At 36.0% G+C, this 25,433-nt stretch overlaps 2 protein-coding genes across 3 annotated transcripts; one reads left to right on the top strand and one right to left on the bottom strand.

Moving 5' to 3' along the window:
- Positions 1–1,258: 1,258 nt before the first annotated feature.
- Positions 1,259–10,048, bottom strand: bend7 (BEN domain containing 7). The gene is made up of 10 exons (XM_041254636.1): positions 9,958–10,048; positions 9,031–9,100; positions 8,119–8,196; positions 7,430–7,741; positions 6,845–6,967; positions 5,190–5,467; positions 4,112–4,337; positions 3,654–3,776; positions 2,666–2,716; positions 1,259–2,323 (listed from the first exon to the last, which is right to left on the bottom strand). The coding sequence occupies exons 2-10, from the start codon at positions 9,089–9,091 to the stop codon at positions 2,259–2,261; spliced, it is 1,317 nt and encodes a 438-aa protein (XP_041110570.1). The 5' UTR covers positions 9,092–9,100; positions 9,958–10,048; the 3' UTR covers positions 1,259–2,258.
- Positions 10,049–10,098: 50 nt separating this feature from the next.
- On the top strand, positions 10,099–20,024 carry LOC121318206 (pre-mRNA-splicing factor 18-like). 2 transcript variants are annotated; one of them, XM_041254637.1, is made up of 11 exons: positions 10,099–10,246; positions 11,076–11,153; positions 11,560–11,586; positions 12,521–12,625; positions 12,723–12,836; positions 13,185–13,331; positions 15,608–15,676; positions 17,249–17,389; positions 17,848–17,919; positions 18,212–18,367; positions 19,563–20,024. In XM_041254637.1, the coding sequence occupies exons 1-11, from the start codon at positions 10,181–10,183 to the stop codon at positions 19,641–19,643; spliced, it is 1,056 nt and encodes a 351-aa protein (XP_041110571.1). In that variant the 5' UTR covers positions 10,099–10,180; the 3' UTR covers positions 19,644–20,024. The 2 variants fall into 2 exon arrangements, with proteins under 2 accessions (XP_041110571.1, XP_041110572.1); XM_041254638.1 differs by lacking the exon at positions 11,560–11,586 and having other exon boundaries at positions 10,100–10,246.
- The last annotated feature ends 5,409 nt before the right edge of the window (positions 20,025–25,433 follow it).

The raw sequence follows: 25,433 nt of genomic DNA, 5'->3' as shown, positions 1-25,433 counted from the left end.
ATACGCTGACTGGCGCCTTTACCTCACCTTTAACTGTGTATTTTAGAGCCAGGCAAAAAAAAAAGACAACAATAGAGTGTACCTTTAATTTGAACAACCCTTTAACTTTCCCCAAAGTACTGTAATTATTATTATTATTATTATTATTATTATTATTATTATTATTATTATTATTATTATTCACAACGGATACAGTAAAGTTTACATTATTTATTGCATTATTTCTTTCTTAATTTGGCCATCAAACTAAATTACAAACCAAAGTTTAGAATATAAAAACCTGATCTGATTTTGTGCTGTAGGCATGCAAGAAAGATGATTCTAAGCCGAATACAGTACAATTGTACTCCTGTTTTGGTCTTCCTGTCAAGAAGATATCACCTGAAAGCATAATTACTAAACGTGGCCGTTCAAAAACCATCCAGAATCCACAGTATCCCACCATCCTTCTTAAAATACCACTATGGATGGGTCAACCAGGGATTGCTCATTGTGCATGCAAACACAATTTTATGACTAGACAGAAGGATTGGAATTGAGTCAAGACACCAGGATTAACACCCCTGCTCTTCTGGTGTAAAGTTGTTTCATCCACACCATACTGGGGCAATACTGTAATTGACTCTGGACCAGAGGCAAGAGAGCCCCCTAGTGTTCATATTTCCCAATTTCATGTTTATCTATAGCTAAATATTACTACATACTGTTAGAGACTATATATATTCTCCATTAGATTTTCTAGTTTTTCGCATCACTCACACTTACTGCACTTGGTTACAACCCGGGGAAAGTCAGAAGGGATACTGGACCTCGTTTGGTGGATATTCACGTCACTTATATTTCAGAGTACTCCCAAAAGCCATTTTCTCTTGATGCTTTTAGTGGCAACATGTACTTTAAAATCTACTACGGTATATTCCATCTCCTCTCCCATAATTTTTTTAAATGCATCTCAAACAAATACCTACAATCATCTCATATTCTTAAACTTAATTTCCTTTGAATTGAGTTAAAGAAGACATCTTTATTTCTCAACGTGCAACGATATACACCACTGCAGCTGTAAAGTTTCATTCATGGATGTTGTGAAAATGATTTAAGAACTAAAACACAAACACCAATTATTGCCCAATAAACCTTTTAATTCTTGAAGCTTCAGTTGGTTAATAGCACACTTTAAATACTGTATTAAAACAATTTCACAATGATTAATCTTTTTTGTTAAAAAAAAAAAAAAAAAAGTTTAAATATTTATATATTGAACTAAAATATTTACAAATTGTATGGAAGAAATGGAGTGATGTTTTAAGAAAATCCTATTTGATCAATATTATTATCTACACCAATCTACTAAATACAAATATTACAATATAACATCACTTCAGTGAATCCTCAACATGTCATTTTAGGGCTTCTTTAAGGGAAGCAGTTCTTCTTCTAAAGTACCACTTGATTTGCCTACCTTTACTTTGTCTGTCAATTCCACTGGTAGGCAAGCCAAGACTGTATTTTCCTTTTTTCCTTTTTCAAATGTTTTTACTTGGTACCACCATGAGAATGTTTCCTCCACATACACCCAGAATGTAATATGTTTTTATCATTATTTATCATCACTCTCAATATGAGTAAAAACTAAACATTAAACTGGACTTGGTGGATATTTACTGGCTACAGCTCTGTTGAGCTGACAGAAAACAGCCTGGGGCACATCTTCATAAATAACGATTTCATAAAAAACCCAATAAAAGTTTACTGCAGTATACTGTGGAATAACACATTTTAGTAAAGACATAGAGATGTGTAAAAAAGCATTATGAAAAAAGAAACCATGGTGAACTGCAAAACCACTGCACATTTTACTATGGTAAACATTTGTAAAGGAAATAATGAGTTTGTTGTGATAGACGTAACGCTTGAAGTCCCCTCCGCACTACAGCAGAGAATTCCTTTACTAAAGGCATCCCAGACTGGACTGATGAGTCACATGAACAAAACAAAGGGCTTAGGGTTACTGCATTCAACTAAAAGCTGTATTCTCACTTTTTGCTTAACACAGGCAGTGTACATAGTTGTAAAGCAAGTTAGTCACTTTGCAGTCTTAGTATGTTTTATTACTTCACAACTGTCACAAAACTAATATGTCTCACGAGAAGACAACTACGAGCTCTAAACAATTTCATTTGAACGTGACAAACTGGATAAGTAGATCAATTTGGATTTACCACAAAACGCAAAAGTACTGCAAACAAAACTTTTTTTTATGCTGTGCAGTCCTTATCAGCATCAACCCACACATGGCATGTGCTCTTCTCAAAAGCTCTACCTGAAAACACACAAAATAAAACTAGTTAGCTAGTTCTAACATAACAACTCTTACGACTTTCTTATTGAACATTTGAACCACCAAGACACTTGAAAACCAGCTGCTTTTCAATAGGGTTCTACACTTATTCTACCAAGTTTCAGGATTTGTGAAAATTTACTGTAGTTATTACAGTAATGTGATAGCTTTTGATTTTCACTTTAAGAAAGCCTTTTGAGGCTGTGGCCTTTTTAATTCTGTTGGCAAGACTGTACTATACACAGCGCAAAGCCAAAAATGACCTAAACTTTTCAAGAGCATTGATGATACCAAATATGTAAATACAATGTCTAAATCTATTACCTGACTGCAGTGCAGAGCATCCATCCATTTCTTCATTACAAACAATAGCCTCTGTTGATAACAAAAGCATAAAGGCCATAAGCCAGGACCCTGATTCATACTCATAAACTGATTAGTGTATCTGTAACTGCACAAAGGCTACGGTGTATTCTGTTGGCTTTCTAAAGCCTTTTAAAACATGTCTTAAGCAATACATAGCCAAACCCTATTAGAGTAGGGATTTCTGTTTTCAACTTTGCTTTTGACACCTGGTGAAGCTGGAATGTTTTCAAGAAGATCTGATCTGCAAAACAAACTGCAGCTGGAGGTATTCCCATTGAGTTATTGCTTCACATTCAAACACTGCTGGCACAAAAATTAGAAAGCCGCCTTTACGGTTTCTCAATAATGCCTGTCACCATAAAGGCATGATTATTAGTGAAGTTATCAGGCAAATGGAATACAGACTTCAGCAAAATACACTGATTGCCTTTGGCCCCCTATAAAAGAAAATGGTAGATATAAAGCTGGTGATTTTTCACAAAACATGCTTTCCAATGTCAGTGTAAAATATGATGGTTAGGTTTTTTTCAAAATGCAGACTAATATCTACAAATGAAAAGAGACTAAGAACATATTTAATATATTATCAATTGTCTATTGAAGTAGTACTGTTTAACAGATTCAAATTTAATTGTAAGACTATTAAACAAATGAAACTGTTTAAAAAAACTAAAACAAAAAAAAATCACTTTTTGAGATTTATGGCATAGGACTTTGGACATAGGACTGTCCACATTTTTATCATAGTTTTTTTTTTTTTTCTGTTGGTTAAAATGTAACAGTTGAATCACAAAAAAAAAAAAAAATCAATCAAATTCTGAATTAACAGAAGTCTTGGTTTTTAGGTACAAAACAATTAAATAAATAAATAAATAAACATGTTGATTTGCTGTTGATTATATTCATAATATTATATTCAATTATATTCATATTAGAACAGGCTTACCACCAGTTCCCCGTTTTAATCTTCTCCTGGCCAGTTTAATTTGATCCTGGAGAATCTGTACCCAATCTCTTGGACCGGGAAGCTTGTCAATTCTATTAGCAGTGCAATATTTCTCTGTGAAGACTAGAAAAACATTTTTTAAATGATCTACAAGCACTATTATTATTTATTATTATTAATATGATTTCTTCTTCTTCTTAATACATTCTTCTTCTTCTTCTTAATAATAATAATAATAATAATAATAATGTCACCATGACCGACATCGAAAGAATGTATGAAGATCACATCACACTGTAACTATGCTAATGCGAAGCATTAAAAAAACAGACAAGTTCTTTACTGTAAGTAATAACTACAATGAGACTACACTTGGTTAATTAATCAATAAATTCAATCCAGTGTTTTATACTGGTTTGACTTTTTACTTACCCAAGAAAGAAAGAAAAAACACCAACCTTTTATTGCTCCCACAATATTCTGATCGAGTCCCTTTCTGTTATCATTTAACCCCCTCTTTCTTTTTCCATTGGGAAGGGAATTGGCCAGAGTTGTGTCATCAAAGAATGCACACACCAGCTTCCTGAACAGTAAGCTCCCAGAGCGTGTGTAATTCACCAAGATAGAGTCCAGCTGGGTTCTGGGTATGTACACTTCATAACCCTCTGCAAGCTGGACTTCAGGCTGAGCAAACAGGGATAAAACAGAGACCACCGAATTACTAATAAGGCATTACATTTACATCTACTGGAATGACATTATTATTATTATTATTATTATTATTATTATTATTATTATTTATTATTATTATTATTATTATTATTATTATTATTATTATTTATTATCCCCTACTGGGATTAAACTAACTCCACAAATGTATGTCATAAATAAATAAACTCCATATTGATGTAATCTATAAAATAGTGCAATCCCAATGTTACAAATAAATAATTAAATAGATTTTTTTAATATGTTACAGGCAGAGAATGCTTGAAAAAGGTACCAATACAGCTTTAAGTTTAATGTATTGCTTTTTTTTTTTTTTTTTTTTTTTTTTACTTCTGCTGCCCCTTGTTTGACCACTATACTCATTACAAAAGGTCTGTAACTGATTGAGATTCATAAATTATAATCCACATTTATGTCCCTGGCATGCATGTAAAATAAATGTTAGTCATATGAAATTTGTAATTGATAGTAAATCACGAATTTCTTTTGTACAATTTAAGTCATTCTTAACAAGTTAAATAAAAAAGAAAAATGCATATACTATTATAAAATTTAGAACAGAATTAAAACGTGTATAGAGATAAACATGCTATATGAACACCAGACTAAAATAAAAAATTTTAAGCGCAGCTGCAAATTTGAAATGCGCCTAAAAACAAACATGCTTTATGAATACAGCCCACTTTCTTTTGCCTACATTGTACCCCATGAATGGTATTAGAGCGCTAGATTGCCATATGAGCATTCATGTTGCAACCTCTATATACATGTACCAGCCAATTCAACCGATGTGTAATTCTGACTTACTTCTGAGGAAGGCATTTCTCGGATAAGACAGTACTCCGGAACATGGGTGTCTATGGTTGAAGCTGGAGTGGGCTGTGTAGGGCCTGGTCGCTCCCTGGCTGGCCTGTTCCTCTTTCCACATTGCTCTGTTGTGCTGCCTGGCTGACTACACAACTTCTTGCTGTGAGCTGCCGGTGCAGCAACCTTTTGGGCAGGTTTCCTTTTCCTATTCCTCTTGCGTGGCATCGGCGAACGCTGTGCACTTACATTCATCTGAGCACGCTGCTTTGACTGAGCTCCTGATAAACCCAGCAGAAAACAAGCATCTTGGTAATAAATTCCCTGCCATGGCTGTACAACATTAAAGCTATCAGCATCATGAATAACGACATCATCATGCAGCAACAACTGTTGCATACATACATATAGATAGACAGGTCCCGAGTCTATATTCCCAGATTCTGACAATCTGAATACATAAAATAAATAATGTTGAAACTTAATCTCATTACAGTTGGATAACCAGCAGTACATATAAAATTCTAACATGTGACAAACTGTAATGTTCACAAGTGCTCAACCACAGAGAGGGGTGGTAATAAAGAATGTAGTGCTTGGTAAACATATTTCAATTTACTAAGAGGTTTCTGAAAACTATAGCCATTGTCTCTTTTCGAGGTGGTGAAGGCACAAGTGAATACACTGCTTGTCATAAATCTTGCTGGTTCTTCAAAACTTATCACAGAAGGTTGCTGGGTTAATAACAGCATTAAGCATTCAACAAAATTATGGTTTATTATTGTAACATTCTAATCTGTGACAATGTACTTCATGTCATAGGAATTAAGTTGCTAAGCAACCACTAGCAACTGACATTCCCCTTAAGAAATCAATAGACCTAGCAATTGTGTTTGCTGTGATCTTAATGAAGAAAAAGTATTGCCATAACACCATTTGTTAATGCAGTATTTACATTCATTGAACATTTTTGCATATAGTGGTTCATTATATTCACAATTCTTGTAATACATAGATCTATACGGAAACAGCGATTTGGAACCTGGCTTCATTAACTTTAGTGTTGCTGTGAAAAATATATATATTTATACAAAACATTTTTTAAATACATAGGCCTATACCTCATAGTATAAAATATGGGCTTTATATTATTTAAAGAAAAGTTTTTCTTTTTTAGAAACCTTGAATTGATGTTCCCTTATTTTAATGGGATCAACACACGCCTGCATTTCAAATAAACCTCCCCTTACCTGGTCAGGTTGAGTTGCAGTCATCCCTGTCTGCAAATGAGGCCACACTCTGAAAAGTTATACTGACCACTGGTGCTAACGCAGACGGAAAAGGTCGGGGCAAAGTATGTCCCCAAAATCGGATTACTGGGCAAGCAGAAGTTTTTTCATCAAACTCAGTGGCAAACCTGTTTTGAGGTTTGCCCCATCATTAAAAAGCGGTTGGCAGGCGCCATTAAACTTTCCCTCTTTGAGCTCTCCAAGTGCACCTTAATAATCACCTGGACACCCATACAGTCCTGGGTTTTTCGGCAGACTAATAAAGTCTAATAAAGAAAGGCCAATGTTCTACTGCAGCACCTTACCCCCGTCCCTCCACAAAGTGCAACCTGTACCACAAAGTTTTTACTTCAGTAAGTTTTTACTGACCTTTTTGTGTCTGCATTAACTTCCTCATGGCTCTGAGCTCCTGTAAGATAGCCTGCATGGTGGTCTTACAGTTACACATACAACAGTTTGGCCCAGCAGGGTTGTTTGTGATTGGTATCTCTCCTGGGATACAAATATAAAATAAAACAGAACCCAATTCATTGGTCCTTTTTTGTGGGTAGCTGCAACATTATTGCAATCTTGCACAAAACATAAAAATACTTGCAAGTGAATAAAATAATTGTTGTTAAGCAGCACGATAATGCAAAAACTGTCTGGGCCACCCTTTGCAAGTTACACATCTTTTAAGTTGAATTTATTAATTTAATCTTACTTTACTAAGACACAATTTGCAGAGGATCCTTGGAACAGATTAAAGAAGAATTCCAAGGTGGGAAACCTCCTCTGAGAACACGACTACTGTACAAGAAAACTTTCAAAGCATTAAGAATATTTTACAGTGTTCTATTATAGTAATTTTTGACAGGAGAAACAAACATGTTATGCTAAAGAGGTAATAACCAAGAAGAAGAAGAAGAAGAAGAAGAAGAAGAAGAAGAAGAAGAAGAAGAAGAAGAAACTTACCATTCGTCTTCACTGTGTTTTTCATTTTGTTGATCATTTTTAAGGTTTTAGATCGGGTGCCATATTGCCCAGAAACCTGGGGTCTTGCTGCGAGTTCTTCATTCCAAGAGCTGTGCTGGAGGTCCTCCTGGCTGGCAGATGGAGAGATGGCAATGTGCTGGTCCCACCTCAAGTCGACTTCCTGAGGTTCCTGTTTCAAGTTCTCACCCTCTTTTCCCACCCTCTGATACATTCTGCCTGCTTTGTCATTTAGGAGTCTCATCATTCCAGTGATCTGGTTTTTAATCTCCACATCTTTGTCACCTAGCCAAACTACAGACCAATATAATGTCACTAAAGCTGTTCAATAAATGCATTTTTTTCTCAATATGGGTATAAGTAGCTAACTAACACAGGGAGAAATGGGGCTCACATAATCAGATTATGTTAGTCTGGTGAATCAGATTTTAGGTTTTTTTGCATACTTGCACTATATCCAAAATAGTGGCCACACAAATCTCTTCCTGGTGCTTGCCTAAGATCCACTTTCTATATTCCTTTAGAACATTATTACATTTTTGACTTTTAATGGTTTTGGCAGTCAGTGAAAGGCATACTGGCACCACTTCACAGAGGGATGTACAGTAAGCTTTAAAGAAGAACTCAAATGGCTGTACTGACTAAAATGTTTTACATATAGCAGGTCATACCTGTAGCTGCTCTTGTGTTGTTAGCTTCCCCATTGATATCAGCACTGGTATTACAATCAAAGTATCCTGCCTCTAAATCTGCAAAGCAACAGTAATGGGATAAATTAATCCCAAAATGACTAAGATTTTCAATTAATACATCATCAAAAAAAAAAAAAAAAAAAAGTAAAAAGAAATAATTGAAACTTCCAATAGATACAGTTGTATAAATAACACCCATAATGTCCAGTGAAGGAAGTATGTGTGGTCAGAACCAAGACTGTGTATTTTACATTTCATACTTTACTTGCTGCCAGTCTCTTCCACCTGTAGGTGGAAACAAAATGTGTCTTGCAAACACAGACCCGGCATCTATTCAAGTATACCCTATGTAATAAGGCTGACTGCCAGTAAATCACACGGCAGCCATGTGCACTTGCATGCAATTTCTATTTGTGAACCGCAGTTTCCAAACCATTCCAAATATCTAAAGATTATTTTAGTCCACGGCACTTGTTATAACAGCCTGACAAACAAAGAAATTACCATAACAGAAAATATTACAATACTGATCAAAATAAGAACACACTGTAGGGTTGTTTTTTTACATAACAATAATTTAGCAATTACTGTGTGCTAATATTTAAACTAAGCTATCAATGAACACCGATGAGAAAATGGTTCAATCTGTATTGCACACTTACACAGGGTTTAGGGTACAGTACTTTATTTTAGTTGCCAATCAATCCAGTTATTCTTTTTTTTTTTTATTTTCGTTTAAATATCTGAACATTCTGTAAATCCAATTAAACAAACGGAGCTTGTAGGTGCATTGTTATGTTCTTGTTCTGTTTAAATGTTTTACCTTTTTGTTTACGATATGTCAAAAGGACATTTTTCAAACGAACATCTGCCTGTATTACCCAGCCTTACCTTCCTTGACCAGTTTAAAGCTTTGCGATTTCCTGCTCCTTTTTCTTTCGGAAAACTCCATTTTTTAAATCTGTGGAATACAGATCAGTAAATGAAATAAAAAGCAGAACTGCGTGCACTACATCAAAATAAACACAAGGAATATGGTCCGTCTCTCTAATCAGCAAAAAGAAAAACCTCCAGCTCATTACAGTATTTCAGTTCCAACTGCTTTACGTCAAATGCACTGGAACAATCTTTACTTCAAATTAAACATGCTCTGTAGAATTTAATAAAAATGCTATGAAACGCGACAACTTTTGTAGCATTCGCTTGTTAAATAGAGACGCAGTTCTATTAACATTTTGTAAAAAAAAAATAAGACGAAAATCTAGTTTTATATTCTGCACATTTCTTTGCGCCGCCTGATGGCATTATTTTGTATCACTTGTGCAATTCAGCAGGTATTTCATTTAAAAAAAAATGTTATTGGAAGAAGGCAAAATGAGCTATAACTAGCTCGTTTACAAGATATGCATACAGTGCCGGGCAAATAGTCATAATAAGTGAAAATATAGGTACAGCTCTACAGTACATTATTTCAATGTTATTTTATATTCTGTTTTTAATGCCTCGTGCCTCCAACAGCACAACATATGCAAACGGTGCTTGCATTGGCATTTAAACAACATATTATTGATGTTTAATTGTCAATATGGCAACCTTTACCACTTTTTAACTATTGAGTTTTAATGCAATGATTTGTGAAAATGCAATTGGCTAGTTCAGTAAATGTAGTCATGTACAGGTTTGGTTCTCATAATAAAGCCTGTACTAAACTCTAAACGTAGTTCGGTAAAAAGTTAATTTGAAACGCACAGTAATAATACAGTGATGTTTAATATTTAATACTCAAATAAACACAGCATGAGATAGAATAACACATGCCTTCCAATTGCATTCCACAGATGTTACAGATGTTGCTGTCTCTCTAGCTTGCCACAGCTGTACGTCATTATTTTTGTTGTCTTATTTTCTGATACCGCCCTTTACCCTTTGACCTGCTTTCAACACCCGACCCCCGGAACTCTCCGAATACAGCTTCCTGTTGTGGCTGAACACCAGAAATGTTCCTGTGAACCCAGGTTCTGGTTTAATCCAAACCTTAAACATGGATCTTTTAAAAGCAGAACTCGCGAGGAAAAGGAAAAATCTCGAAGAGAAAGAGCTAGTTGGCGTAAGTAGTTTCTGTTACTTTTGAGTACAGTAGGGTATATTGTGAGTTCAGTTTGGAAGTTTGTATGTGTTCTGTAACTAGAGGGGACGAGATTAGGTAAGGTTACGTTACTGACGATTCAAAATATAAAACCAGTAGATAAATTAATTTAGGGATGGCATGTGAGGGAAGAAAGGAGCCCCCGATTGCTTTGGGGTTGTGTCCACTTTTTAATTGTTTTTAGTTTTCACTATCTACGAAAGGCATATACTCTACTGTGTGTTGCTAGTTCATTGTATTACCACAGCATCTTCCCCATGAAACAACCCTTATGGAACGAAAATGTATATTGTGTAATACCTTTTTTTTTTTAAATATACTACATTATATTTCTAAATATATTTTAATATATTTTCGTTCCATAAGGGAACTACAGTAATCAAGACACTGTTATTGTTATTTGTGAAATGTTGTATGACCTAGTTATCCAAAGAGTCTAATACACTGACGTTTGGTAGAGTGGTGGCAAGTTTGATCTATATGTGTTTAGGTAATAGTCCTACATAAGTAAGACTATTAGTATTAGCTACTACTAGCTTTGCAACAACTTAACCTCCAAATCTGCTTTTTGGTGTGCTTGTGGTTTCTTTATTTTTGTTTTTATACCTAGTTATATATTTGAGAACAAACTATCCAGTGACTTATCATAATCATACAGCAGTTAATACAATGTATATTTGAAAAAGAGCAGCATGTTTAAAAACAAACAAACAAACAAAAACACCTTGTATTAAAACAAAAGCAAATGCCAGGACCTCATCTTAATGAATGTCTTATTTTTTCCTCCAAGGAGTCAAAGAAATATTTTAAGCGCAGTGACCTTGCAAGAAAGGAAGAAGCCGAATACTTCAAAAGATGTGGTTACAAGGTACAGTATGTTGGAGCCGTTCTTTGTGTTGTACATGTTGCACTATAGACTACTTTAATAAAAAATACTCTCGTACTGTTATAGGTTGGTTTAAGACAAATATTAAGGGATTACAGTTTCCCTGCTCTTTTTTGTATTTTACTTAAATAATACAACCACCCCATTTAGCTTTCCTTAACCTACTAACACAGTAGATTATGTGCTCTATTATAGCAAGTTTCTATAACAAAGTCCACACTAGACTCCATGTCAACACCGCCAGCAGAATGCTTTACTTGCTGTTTGGACTCCCTTTATTTGGACTGTTAGCAAGTGGAGCACTTGATTTTTAAATGGAGTCTAGGGAGAACCCTGTGTGATATATGTGAACGTTAATATATTGATAACTGTCTGTATTGCACTTTAGGTTTTTAATGAGAAGCCAGCAGGAAAGGTATGGGACAAAAATGGCCAATAATTTGTTCCGGTTCTGTAGCAAAAGCGTGCATGCTGGCAGACATTCATTTTAGCCTTTTTTTGGTTCTGCAGCATGACAGAGGGATGTGGATGCTCTAAACTGTTTCTGCAGTTTGACGTAATGTAGGAATTCACTTCACAGGAGCTAACATTCAGTTATTCCAGTATTTAAATGTTCTCAGCTTAATGGATTTCAATTCCAAGTTGACATATGATTCAGGTTACAGAAAAAGACAACATTTTCATTGGCTCAAGTGGACGGAAAAACTGAATTTATAGCTCCAGCTAAGAAACACTTATTTTTCCTGCATTATTTTCAGTAGTAAGTATTATTCATGTTACCTCCCCTGCATATATAAAAAATCCCTAGTTTTGCCTGTTTTTTAATTATTATTATTATTATTATTTTTTTAACACCATCTCTTACCTAAAGTTGACTACTTTTAAAATATGTTTGCTTTTGGGTGTAATCTTGAAGAAAATGCATGAGTTTTTGAAAGCATGATGTACTATTTAAGATGAAGATAAAATGTGTTTTCTTGAAGTCCAGACATATACATGCCAGTGTGGTTGTTCATTTTGGTATAAGATAAAGACAAATCTGTGTGCGTTAGGCAATGTGGTCCTTATTTTTACCTTATTGTTTGTTTTTGCATGCCAGATAATCCCCTTTTTGAATCATAGAAACTTTAACTTCTACCCCATTTGAGGATCTTGGTTGGTGTCTTACTTCCATCTGCACCAGTTGCCAGTGACTTTATTAATACTGCAGTGGGGCAACCCAATTTGTGTAGTTTAAATGATTCTATCAGATTCCGAAGCTTGTGCGCTGATAGCTTTCATATAACCGATTTGTCACCTTGAGGTCTTTGTGCCGGATGATAGAGAAACCCTGTTCCTTTACATTCCAGGTACAGAAGGACGATGAGAAAGACAAGCCATCCACTTCCTCCAACCCAGTGTTGGAGCTGGAACTGACAGAAGAAAAATTGCCCATGACACTCTCCCGACAAGAGGCATGATATTCTTCATCCCTGTCCATATTAAATGTATTGATTGTCTCACTGCAGCTGCATAGAATACTGTGCTTTACTTGAAGTGTTTTGTTTACAGGTAATAAGGAGTCTGCGTGAACGAGGGGAGCCCATAAGATTGTTTGCAGAGTCTGATTACGATGCCTTCCAGCGCCTGAGAAAAATAGAATTTTTAGCTCCAGAAGTAAACAAGGTAAGGCTGGACAGCAGGTATATTTAGGTGGGTTTGACATACATACAGACTATTTCTTTCTATTCTAGGTCTATATAATGATAGTTGTAAAATGGTATTTAGTAATGGTTGGATATTTGTTTCATACTCTTGGAAAAGTTGGATTTATGGATGTTCATATTTCTATATTGCCACATTGTTTTTTCACCACGGACCATATTAATGATACTCTTTAACATACTGGTTTTACAGTTGGTACACTTCAGTTTCCTATGATTCTTCAGTTATGTTACGTTTTCAATGTTCAGTAAACATTAACTGTTTCACTGCCAAATTGTTATAACATTTTTGTCTGTATTTCATTCAAAGGGTTTAAGAAATGATCTGAAAGCTGCTTTGGACAAGATTGATCAGCAGTATCTAAATGAAGTTGTGGGAGGTCAGGAACCAGGAGAGGAGGACACGCAGCATGACTTGAAAGTCCATGAAGAAAACACCACCATTGAAGAACTGGAGGTAATGTTACTATGTTGTTGTCTTATAACTGATATGAAGCCTTTGTATCGCCCACGCTAATCTTTTGAATTGTAACACGAGAGCTGTTCATCCTCTTGTAAATACTAATAATCTTACTGGTCCAAATTATCCCTACTGTACTACGGACCTACCTGATACATCATGATTAAAAACATGGTTTAAAATAAAAAATAATAAAGCTACATATTTTGAAGTGGAAAAGTCAAAGTTGTCTGGTGTCTGTCTAGAGTTATTAAACCCCCCAAAACCAAAAAAAAAGATATACACATAGGCACAGGCACATCGAGCAGCTTAAGTTTCTACATTTTTACACCAAACATTAAACTAAATGGGTTGAAGGTGTAACACATTTTATGAAACAGTAGCATTGTGTTTACAATAATAGCTCTATTTTGGGGTCACATGACCAAGAAAACTACACAAATTTGGGACCAATAGAAACTTCAGAGTCTGGCAAAAAAAAAAAAACACAATATATAGTTTGCCAGGGGTATCTAAAGAACATATAGTAATATTGATGTAGAACAGGCAAGTTCCAAAATCAGAAAATGCCTATAGCACAGGGCCTCAGCAGAGAAGGGTTTAAAAAACGAGAGGATTTATTCATGCCAGCTGTAAAACACACACTCTTCATGCAAAGAACCATTTAGTGAACTGCAATGAGCTATGTTGTTGTGCTTTTAGCTTGGCATCACAATACACAGCATACATACTTCCTATTATGACACAATATATAATTTATGCACAGTGAATCACTACACCTTGAGCTCTAAGTAACTTTGCAAAAAGACAACCTTACTCTAACTAGTTAAGTAGTTTTAGTGTCTTACAATGGAAACGAGTCAAAGTAACTAAATAGCAGCATATCCAAGGCCAGCTCTCTTGTTTTTATTGGAGTTTTTATTTTTTTCTAGACTGTACGAGCAGTCTGCTAGTTTGAGTTATTTGTTAGAACACTTTACAGGTTTACAGTGTTGAAAAACTCAAACATGAATCACAGATACTGTACATCTGAGTATATTAAAGGGCAAGAAACTATTCCATTTAAAATATTGACACAAAGCAAGTATGGCACACACGTCCCCACCACGGCTTGAAATTCAAAATTGGAGCTATCAGTATGGTGAAAAGATTAGTGACCATCACATAACAATATGTACAGAATAGTAAACAAAGAAACACACACAATATTTACAAAATTTATATGTGCAGGGACTCAGTCCTGCCACACCCCATATTTCCAGAATCTGCTACTCACAGTAACTTACGTGACTAATGCTAATACCAATTGTCATGAAAATTGGTTGCATTTTCCAGAGTGTGACATAGAGTTGGATGCATGCAAAGAATCTGGTATTCTCAGTAGCTGATTAAATAATAATTCAAAATTCCATGAGCATTTGTAGTTCTACAGATATGACAGACATAGCTACAACCACCTCCACTATATCCACTTTGCCGGGTTTCTTCCCCTGTGAGTAATAATAAACCTTTGAGGTTAGACATTTGTTTTCTAGCATTAATGCTTTTAAAAGTTAATAAGGGACAACACTGCTGAACAGTAGCAGTCATTATAATGATTTTTATAGTATGAGAACTATAATATGTAATTCTAGGTAGGAAATAGTCACTGTATATGACACCCCTTTGTTGTATAACTGCCTATTATTTGAGCCAATTTAAAAAAAAAAAAAAAAATTACGTTTTTAAAATTATTATTCTATTTCCAGTAGGCATTTGGTGTGTTTGAAGACACTAGGGGGTGCTCTTACCTTGCGTGTAATTAAACAAAAATGAAAAGCAGACCACAATTACCTTGTTTATGGACAGCTGTTTTTGTCATGTCTGAGAAGATTTAATGATATCAGAATACATCTCTGTAATACTGTCTGTATTTTATATTCAGTACAGTGAGTATTTTATATGCAGTACATTGATCCATTGGTGGTAAATACAGGAAAGTGTTTGGTTTGTTTTGTGTTGTTTTTTTATTAGATACTGGTATAAACTAGCTTCTTAAGGGAGCTAAACATATTACTCATCCACAGTATCTTAATCTTGCACCTTGTGATTACCTCGGATCGTCTGAAGAAGTTGAAAGTAGTAGCTACTTTTAGTTTTTAACAGTCTTTCAAATTCTACAAGGATACCCACTGTAGGCTGTAACTAAAATAATTACGGACGGGGGTTATTCCCGGCAAACTTAAAATTAAAAAAAAAAAAGAATACCCCTTAACCGATTTTTTGTGTTTCAGGCTTTGGGTGAATCACTGGGACAAGGTGATGATGACAAAGACATGGATGTTATAACCAAGGTGTTGAAGGTAAGAGCGACTGTGCTTCATGGTTCTAGTCAATTGCATTACTGCCAGTTAATATATATGTTTAGCCTCTAGATGGCCTAATATACAGTGCCGAGAAAAAGTTTGTGAACCCCTTAGGATTTTCACATATTTCAAACCTTAAATTTTATTAGATCTTAATCAAATTCCTAATAATAGATATAGATAACCTGAAACAAACATGATACTTTTTCAACATTCACTATCCGTGTGTGAAAAAGTATGTAACCCTTTAGATTCAGTAACTGGTGGCACCCCCTTGAGCAGCAATGACTCAAACTAAGCATTTTCTATAACGGTTGGTTAGTCTCTTACCGGTTTTGAGGAATTTTGGTCTATTCCTCCTTACAGAACTGCTTCAACACGGTGACATTTGAGGGCTTCCTTGCATGGACAGCTCGCTTCAGGTCCTGCCACAACATTTCGATGGGTTTTAGGTCCGGACTTTGACTAGGCCATTCTAAAACGCTGAATTTCTTCTTCTGCAGCCATTCCTTTGTAGATCTGCTTATATGTTTAGGATCATTGTCACACGGACGGATGGCCTGACATTCTCCTCTAGAATCTTCTGATACAATGCAGAATTCATGGTTGTGTCAATGATGGCAAACCGCCCAGGTCCTGAGGCAGCAAAGCGGCCCCAAACGATCACGTTCCCACCACCATGCTTGATGGTTGGGATGAGGTTCTTCTGTTCAAACACAGTGTTTGGTTTTCACCAAACATAACGTTTCTCATTGAGGCCGAAAAGTTCTACCTTTGACTCATTTGTCCAGAGTACAATGTTCCAGAAGTCTTGTGGATCATCTGTGTGCTCTTTGGCGAACTTCAGACGGGCAGTAATGTTCTTTTTAGAGAGCTGTGGTTTCCTCCTGACTATCCTTCCATGAACACCATTCTTGTTGAGTCTTTTTGTGATAGTTGAGTCATGAACACTCACTTTAGCCAAGGTGAGAGTGGCCTGCAGATCCTTGGATGTTACTCTGGGGTTCTTTGTGACTTCCTTGATGATTTTCCGGTTTGTTCTTGGAGAGATTTTGGTAGGATGACCGCTTCTGGGTAGAGTGACTGTGGTCTGTCTGTCTGTCTGACAGTGGATTGGTGGAGCCACAAATACTTAGAAATTTGTAACCCGCAGAGATTTCTTTTGATCATGGCATGACATGTTTCCATACATCTGTATGGTGATGACCAAACTCACAAAGTTTCTGATCGTTTATATAGGGTTGGGCCTCCCAAACTCACCCCTGAAGGTCTACTTAATTATTCTAATCTAATCTGATTCTAATTATCCTCTTAACTGAGCTAATAAAACCAGGGGTTCACTTACTTTTTCACATACCCTGAATCTTAATTACTCATTGTTTATCTAATTCATATATCGTTTTGTTCCAAAAGACATGGAATTGGTTAATATAAACCCAATTGGATATTTAAGAAAATACTGGTTTTGATTCAAGAAGGCTATCATGGTAAAACTATGGAATTTCCATAATTATCATTAAGGTTCACAAACTTTTTCTCGACACTGTGCCTCTTGTTCTCATGTTACAGTTCCTTCTTGGTGTCTGGGCAAAAGACCTCAACGGCAGAGAGGACTATGTTAAACGTGGTGTTCAGGGTAAACTGACCAGCGCCACCCAAAAACAGACCGAATCGTACCTGAAGCCCCTTTTCAGGAAACTCCGCAAAAGGGTAAGAAATCAACTGGATAAGGTTTATGTAAACTTGTCACTTATTTTTCATGTATTGTAACATAAGGAGGTCTCTGTGGTCTAAAAAGATGCAATTTTGTATATATTCTAAAAATAAAATTGATACAAGTGATACTAAATATTTTAAAGTGTTACTGTAGGTTTTACAACAAAACCCATGACATCAGTTTCTTTTGGGCTTCAGTTCTTACTACGACAAAACAATTACGATTGTTGATAAATAACTTGCTGGTATGTGTGCAACACAGCAGTCGGCAACAACAAATATTGTGTTTTTTTTTTTTGTCTAGTCAAAGCACGTACAGAATTCTTAAGACTTAAGAGTGGTATAGTTAAGTATCCACAACTTTGCCACTGACCAGTTTAAATAGAATTACTGCAGTAAGATGGAACAATTTGACATAAATAAAAATGCATATCCTATTTTTTTTCATCCAGAGTCTTCCTGCAGACATCAAAGAGTCGATAACAGATATTATTAAATTTATGTTGCAAAGAGAATACGTCAAGGTAGGTGTCTTCAGAGATTCTGTAAATATATGTTTCATTGTACTTTTATTTGAAAATGTATACAGCCTTGCATTCCGACAAAAACAGGTGAGGAGAACAAGAGCAAGCTTGTGGGACGTGTAAATGGTACCCCAATTATGCTGGCTTTGGGGTGATCCAGCAGGGTCTCCCAGTCTCGTCACATCAACTGCTGCTACCAAGTGCTGTTTGTTTCGCGGGAAAGGGTTATATATTGATCATGTGTATCAATTAAGCTGTTAAGCTGCTAACTGTTGTTCTGTTCATTTTCTAGGCCAATGATGCATACCTTCAGATGGCTATAGGCAATGCACCTTGGCCTATTGGCGTGACTATGGTTGGTATTCACGCCCGCACAGGCCGTGAAAAAATCTTCTCCAAACATGTGGCTCATGTCCTGAACGATGAAACCCAGAGGAAATACATTCAGGTGAAGGAGAAATGTTCATGCAGTTTCAATTAATTTATATCATTGGGTGTGATTTCCAAGAAGGTTCATTAGCTGCATTTCAGCATGAAGGAAGCTAATGGAAATAGGGTTCACGTGTGTTAACCCATTGCAGTCCATTTATTCAGCGCTCGTCAGGCGCGTCAGGTCCAATTTATTTTCACACAAGCTGTTTATTTTACACGTGCTGTTTACATTTTTTTTTTCAGAGTAAAACAGGTTCAAAAGGCATTGAATTGCAAAAAAAAGTACTGTATCTACAGCCAAGCCCCACCCCTTGATCGCTGCATTTCACATACCTCTTTATAGACATGCATACTGATAAATCCTCTCCTGATCACTCGTTTTATCACCAAACTCCTCACTAATGCAATCCAAGTCATTATTTTATTACTATAACATCTCAAAAAGCTCTGCAAATGTCTGTGATATTCTTCGAGCGCTGGATGCAGAAGCAGCTACCTCCTTTGTTATGTCTGAGTTATCTCTGTAGTGGATGGGGCTGTGAGATATGCCCCTTTTTTTTTCTTTGGTTTCATTCAGCTCCTATCAGTCTGACTCAGCCATTGCAAGGTTTTCTCTTCTTTTTCTGGAGAAAAAATGACTAGAGACCTGTGCTTTACGTCTTTTTGATGATGTCGGACAAGGTTCGACACTGGACTGGAAAGGGAAAATTATAACGTCGGACCTGGTCCGACATAGGACTGCAAAGGGTTAATGATAGCCTGCTGGGGGAGTCATATGCATGTATGAGCATCAAAATCTGGTGATAGAACCCCTTCAGAACCAGAGTTCATAAATATTGACCAACAATTATGTTAAATATATAAAATGACCCTTATGTTAAAAAGTAGTTTAAAATAATGAACCAATATTTTATTTTATTTTTTAGTCTGTCTATGCACGTACATCATGGGCTAAATTCTCAAAGGTATTAACTTCAAATAGTCATGAGTGTATTCTTTGTCAAAGAAAAATACACAACTAATCAAACCCCTGAGTTTATTTTTGGGTTGGTAACTTCATTGGGTGTGTTTCTACTATCTGACAGTTTGGAGGAAATAGGTTTAAAAATCTAGAAAGAATATGGGTGTGGGGTGGGCTGTTTAGATTCAGTTTTCCCAGTTAAATTTTTATGCAGAAATTTGTTTTAAGCTGTCCTTTTTTTGTTTTGCAGGGATTGAAAAGATTGATGACAATCTGCCAGAAGCATTTCTCAACAGACCCTTCAAAATGTGTGGAGTACAATGCTTTGTGATCTCCTCCTTATCTATTGTGCCTGTTTTGTCTGTATGTGTTCCAGAGAAATGATGCCCATGTGGAAAGCTCAGAATTACTAGCATGATTCCCAACAGTGGCTTCCTTCTGTTTGCATTTCAGTTTTATGTAAATTTAAACAGGTTTCCTCATCAAACACCTATTCTTTTGTGTTTATTAAACAAAAATAGAAGAGGAGAAATGTACTACTGTACAATGTCTTTTTTTTGGTTCTGTCTGTTTGTGAGGAAAAGGCAAAATTCCATAATTTTTAGCATGTCTTTCAAGGAAATTGTTTTTTTAGTGTCACAGATTTAACCTTTAATCACTAGACAAATAATAATTCACGTCACTGTGAAATAAATGCAGCGTTCATAACTGAGTAATGCATGTGTGTTTAGTTATTAGCCTATAATAAAAATGAGACATAAGGTGCACTTTGTGTGTTCCAGCTGGATTAGGAATTCAGGCTATATTGGAAACTAGCTTCACTGTAATTATTATTATTTTATTTTTTAAACCAAGCCTTCAATTAAATCGACTTGACAAGTTGTAGAGTAGTAAAAGTATTTTGTTCTGTTAACATTCAAGAAACTGCGAAATATTTGGATGGAAGCCTTTTTTTTCAGACACATACAAGGGCCTACTGTTATTTTTAATACTTGGGCTAAAGTATTAGGTCTAAACAAGATAGAACATGCTCCTGCACTTCACAGGACTTTCCCTTAATATATGCATTTAATCAAAAAAGAAAACATTGTTTTCAAACAAACAAAATCAACTACAGTACATCTAAATGGAAGCCAACTTCTTTTAAAACACAGCCCTTTCCTCTATATATTTTTGACATTTGTATCTTTTTAGTGTTGAAGCAGGACAAAATGAAATCAGGTATGAGTTGCACTCTTTTAACCATCACTGAAGTCAAAATTTTATAGGATCGTTATGGGGTAACTTCTGCACGGGAAAGTTTGTGGCCCTGTTTTTCTCTGGCTCAGTTTGATTCAGTCCACAGCTGGTTGTTCTTTACAGCTTAGTCAATGTCGGTCATCTGTGGGAATGATTATGGTTGGAGCCACATAATTGAAGTGAATGGTGCCGGTCGAATGTTAGATTGGTGTAAACTGCATTTTAAATGTTAGACTAGTCCTTTATGTAAAATGTCCGATCTGGAACACTGAATTAATTTTTATTTAAGAGGGTGGAGACACTTCAGCTGCAATTCATATGAAACAGCTTTTGTGCCCCTTCGTCAAAGCAGTTGCTAAAGTACGGGTTTTGAATTTGGGTCAGACCAGGAGAATCCATTCTTGACTCCATTCTTAATGTTATGATGGAAGTGAAGTTAAAAATAAACTAGTAAATGGTCATATTTCCAATTGAAATATGTAGCATTTTCAAGACATGCAGAATTTATGTACAAGATTTATAGCTAATCTCCACTAGGTGCCGGCCCAAATATGGGTGGTTTTGTCAATTGTACTGATGGTAACTGAGGACTAGTGCAGAGGCAGGTCCCCAGACTGAATAAGACCATGCCTCAGAAATGTAAAGTATGGCACAATAACATATAATTAAAAATAAAAACAAACAAAAAATTGTTCTCACGGCATATTGATCTAACTGTTTCCAGCTGTCCTGAGTGTGAGAGTCAGAGCTGGTCCACGGAGTGTCGCTATGGGAACACTGTTATGTTAACTGGCTTTCATTAGAGATGGAGGCTGTTTGCAGCTGCATTTGCCAAAGTCTGTGGTTGCATTGAAAGTTATTTTATCCTTGAGAGGTTGGAGTTTCAGTCAGAAAAAAGGACTCTGCTTTTAACCGGCCTGTCTTATTATTTCTTGACAGCATGGTTGTGGGGGCAACAGCATTCTTTGTTAGGCTTAGGGGTGCAATCTATCACCTTCACTCTCCTGCAAGTTGTATACTGTAGCTATCTGTGTAATGTGCTGAAATTCCTGTTGGAAATTCCAGCAATGACCACCACTTGTGCATTCGGGTAGGTGATTGTTTGCAACTGGACATTGGTGTTTGTTGATCAGCTGGGTGGTTCCAAGAAAAAATTGCCACCCTCCTGTTTGCATAGCGTGTGTAATATGGGTGTTCCACGGGTATGTTTATACTGAAAAACACTGAGTGAGTGTGGCAGTGCTAGATGCTGGTGTATGACTATAATTCCCATATTATTTTTGTAGCGTTGCATGTGTAGATTGATCATTACAAAGAGCCCACCCTCTCAAAAAAAAAAAAAAAAAAAATTAAAAAATTTTAAAAAATCACACGCGCACACACACACACTCTTGCATGTTGAGAACATTCAGCAATAATTTATTTTTCATAATCTCAAGAATCACCAAATTTCTCATCTTGAAAATTAATTATTTGCCAACAACACTGTTTTGAAAAATGTAAAGTTACTATACAAATTCTTAATACAAAAAGAATAAATTAACAGTGGAATTGAAACAATTCCACAATTTTTTCTACAACATACACTTTGTCTGATTACACCGTGTAACAAATTTAATTTTATTTTTTTGTTCCTAGGTAGTAAGTGTTATTTCCTAATTGCTTATGCCTCAAAAGTATAGAAAATGGCTATTATTCCCCACAAACTTTGCTTTTGTGACCAGGACAGTGATATTTCGAAATATCACTATTTCCAATGGGAAAACGGGCAAATGTGTGTCTTTTCGTTCACATAAAGTCAGAAAGAAACAACATATGAATCCAAATTAACATGTATTTATACTAAAGTAATACAAAGATGACTACAAAAGATTTAGAAGTGAGTAGTTTTTCAAGATGGATTCATACGTTGTTTTTTTCTGACTTTATGTGAACGAAAAGACACACATTTGCCCGTTATCCCATTGGAAATAGTGATATTTTGAAATATCACTGTCCTGGTCACAAAAGCAAAGTTTGTAGGGAATAATAGCCATTTTCTATACTTTTGAGGCATAAGCAATTAGGAAATAACACGTACTACCCAGGAACAAAAATTGTGTTACATAGTGTTATGGTTGAACAGAATCCAAGAATTATTTTACATGCTGCACTGTCAGTTGGAGGGAGTGACCTATACAGTTTGTTTTTAAACTAATGTGCTTGTTAAACAACGGGTAATAAAACTATTGACCACAATATAAGTAACATTCTACACCTAGTTAACTAAGCAGTAACTGGTCATCTTGTAGCACCTGAAAGGGGTTGTTACAATGTCCAAACTAAACGCGAATATTGACGTAAATGATTTAAACATCTTTAAGTCAATGTCTTTGAATAACTGCCTTTAAAATTGATGAATGTTAGTAATTATGCCTTCCTCTTAGCTACAAACTTTAAACTGTACCCATGAAGACAGCAGTGGTACGGTACATTAAGCCATGAATAAATAAACATAGTTTTGTTTTTTTTAATGTCAAGTATGGCCCAGTTTTTAACATTCCTAATCTAACACCTGTGTTTAACCACATCGAAAATCTGTTCACAGATGTTCAAGAATGAAGCAACCGTAAGGCTTTGCCATTTGTAGAGCTGCTAGAATGTGTACTTGGAGCTCCGCTATTGATTGGGGTGAAGGTGTTTTTTGTTTTGTTTTTATTTGAATAGAAACTGATTTTAAAGCTTAATTTAAAATTAAGCTGGTTGGATTTTTCACTACTCAATTTTATGTTTGTGATTAACCTATAAACAATGGCAAAAAAATAAAAAATAAAATAAAATAACTGTCAGCCAGCAGTGTTGCCATGGAGATCTGTTTTTTTGTTCTAATTGGCTTTGCTTGCTCTGTCTTGCTTGGTGTTGTATATGCTTTTATTTTTTCTGGATCATACTTTGAGATTTATTTTCTTTCTCTTGGTCTGCTTTCACCATTGCTGTCTTCAATCCATTCAAACACGGCTCTGCTCGGAGAAGCAGAAATATTCCCTTCAATTACAAAGGCAGCCACAATAAAACCCCTTTGATGAAAACCCCAATAGAGATTTCACATTATGTGCCAGAATTACATCATATCATACACATTACTTTGCTTTAAATGATGATAAACCATGTTGAAATTTAAAAACACTATTAAGTCGTGTAATAATACACTTAGCCAATATCCTGGTCAATGGACATCAAAAACATTCATACAGAAATCATTTGAAAAAAGTAAACACACACACACACACACACAAAAGTACTCATTTGACCAAACCATCACTATGTGGGGGTAATGCATAGGGTTTTGGTTGTACCACTAATTGTTTTTTGTGTTTTAGGTTGGCAATCAAAAGGTATTTTGCCAGTTAAGGCTATAAAAGTATTGCTTGGACCTTGGGGACAGATTATACCAAAGCTTCCCTTGCTTAAAACCAACCGTGACTCTTCTGTCTGTACTGATACGCATTGATAGCAGAGGTGATTGGTAGATATAAAAGGATGCTACCTGGAGCGAGCAGCATTATGGAACAGTTATATTATGAATAAAGAGGAACCAAGTAACTACTTAAAATTGTTCATATTTCAAAGAAACAATACAGTACATCTATGATAATTTACAGGCATTGATTACACTATGTAACACAATTTTTGTTCCTGGGTAGTAAGTGTTATTTCCTAATTGCTTATGCCTCAAAAGTATAGAAAATGGCTATTATTCCCCACAGACTTTGCTTTTGTGACCAGGACAGTGATATTTTGAAATGTACCTATTTCCAATGAGAAAACGGGCGAATTTGTGTCTTTTTGTTCACATAAAGTCAGACAAAAACAACGTATGAATCCAAATTAACATGCATTTATACTAAAGTAATACAAAAATGACTACAAAAGATTTAGAAGTGAGTAGTTTTTCGAGATTTACGATTATACTGTAAATCACTTTCACGAATCAGCCCCCAAATGCAGTCTCCCATCATGTTCTCGTTATACTGTCCTCGGTAGCGGCGTTCAAAGTCCAGTATATCCTGGTGGAAACACTCGCCTTGCTCCTCTGAGTACGCTCCTATGTTCTCCTTGAATTTATCAAGAGGAGCATCAAGGATATGGACTTTAAGGGACATCCTACAGCCCATTATGCTGTAGTTCTTCACCAGAGTCTCAACCAGCTCCACATAGTTTTCGGACTTGTGATTGCCCAGGAAGCCCCGAACCACTGCAACAAAGCTGTTCCAAGCCGCTTTCTCCTTACTAGTGAGCTTCTTGGGGAATTCATTGCACTCCAGGATCTTCTTTATCTGTGGTCCGACGAAGACACCGGTATTGACCTTTGCCTCAGACAGCTTAGGGAAGAAGTCTTGAAGGTACTTGAAGGCTGCCGACTCCTTATCTAGAGCTCTGACAAATTGTTTCATAAGGCCCAATTTGATGTGCAGTGGTGGCATCAGCACCTTCCGGGGGTCCACCAGTGGCTCCCACTTGATGTTGTTCCTCCCCACAGAGAACTCGGTCCGCTGTGGCCAGTCCCGCCTGTGGTAGCGCGCCTTGGAGTCCCTACTGTCCCAAAGGCAAAGATAGCAGGGAAACTTGGTAAAACCGCCTCGGAGAACCATCAGGAATGCCACCATTTTGAAGTCTCCTATGACCTCCCAGCCGTACTCTGCTAGGCAGCTGGAACTAAACTGAACTGGTGGGCTTAAGGCCCCTGTATTTATACTACTATTTATATTACTGGAAAGTTCTAGAAGTTACTCCAAGTTTACTCAGCACTGAATCTATCTGGAATGTTCTGGAAAATAGGTAGATTTCAAAATATCACTGTCCTGGTCACAAAAGCAAAGTTGGTGGGGAATAATAGCCATTT

The sequence above is a fragment of the Polyodon spathula genome, chromosome 7, assembly GCF_017654505.1.
Source record: "Polyodon spathula isolate WHYD16114869_AA chromosome 7, ASM1765450v1, whole genome shotgun sequence".
Lineage (NCBI taxonomy): Eukaryota > Metazoa > Chordata > Actinopteri > Acipenseriformes > Polyodontidae > Polyodon > Polyodon spathula.
Note: the sequence above shows the minus strand (reverse complement) of the source record. Positions and strands in the feature narration are given on the sequence as shown.

Excerpts from the sequence above, each read along its gene's own strand:
- bend7 (XM_041254636.1), bottom strand. The coding sequence starts at position 9,091 with ATGGAGTTTTCCGAAAGAAAAAGGAGCAGGAAATCGCAAAGCTTTAAA. Across the intron at positions 7,742-8,118 it reads CAACACAAGAGCAGCTACAG|TTTGGCTAGGTGACAAAGAT; the intron begins GTATGACCTGCT and ends ATTGGTCTGTAG. Across the intron at positions 5,468-6,844 it reads GTTAATGCAGACACAAAAAG|GAGCTCAGTCAAAGCAGCGT; the intron begins GTCAGTAAAAAC and ends TGGGTTTATCAG.
- LOC121318206 (XM_041254637.1), top strand. The coding sequence starts at position 10,181 with ATGGATCTTTTAAAAGCAGAACTCGCGAGGAAAAGGAAAAATCTCGAA. Across the intron at positions 11,154-11,559 it reads TCAAAAGATGTGGTTACAAG|GTTTTTAATGAGAAGCCAGC; the intron begins GTACAGTATGTT and ends ATTGCACTTTAG. Across the intron at positions 18,368-19,562 it reads CCCAGAGGAAATACATTCAG|GGATTGAAAAGATTGATGAC; the intron begins GTGAAGGAGAAA and ends TTTGTTTTGCAG.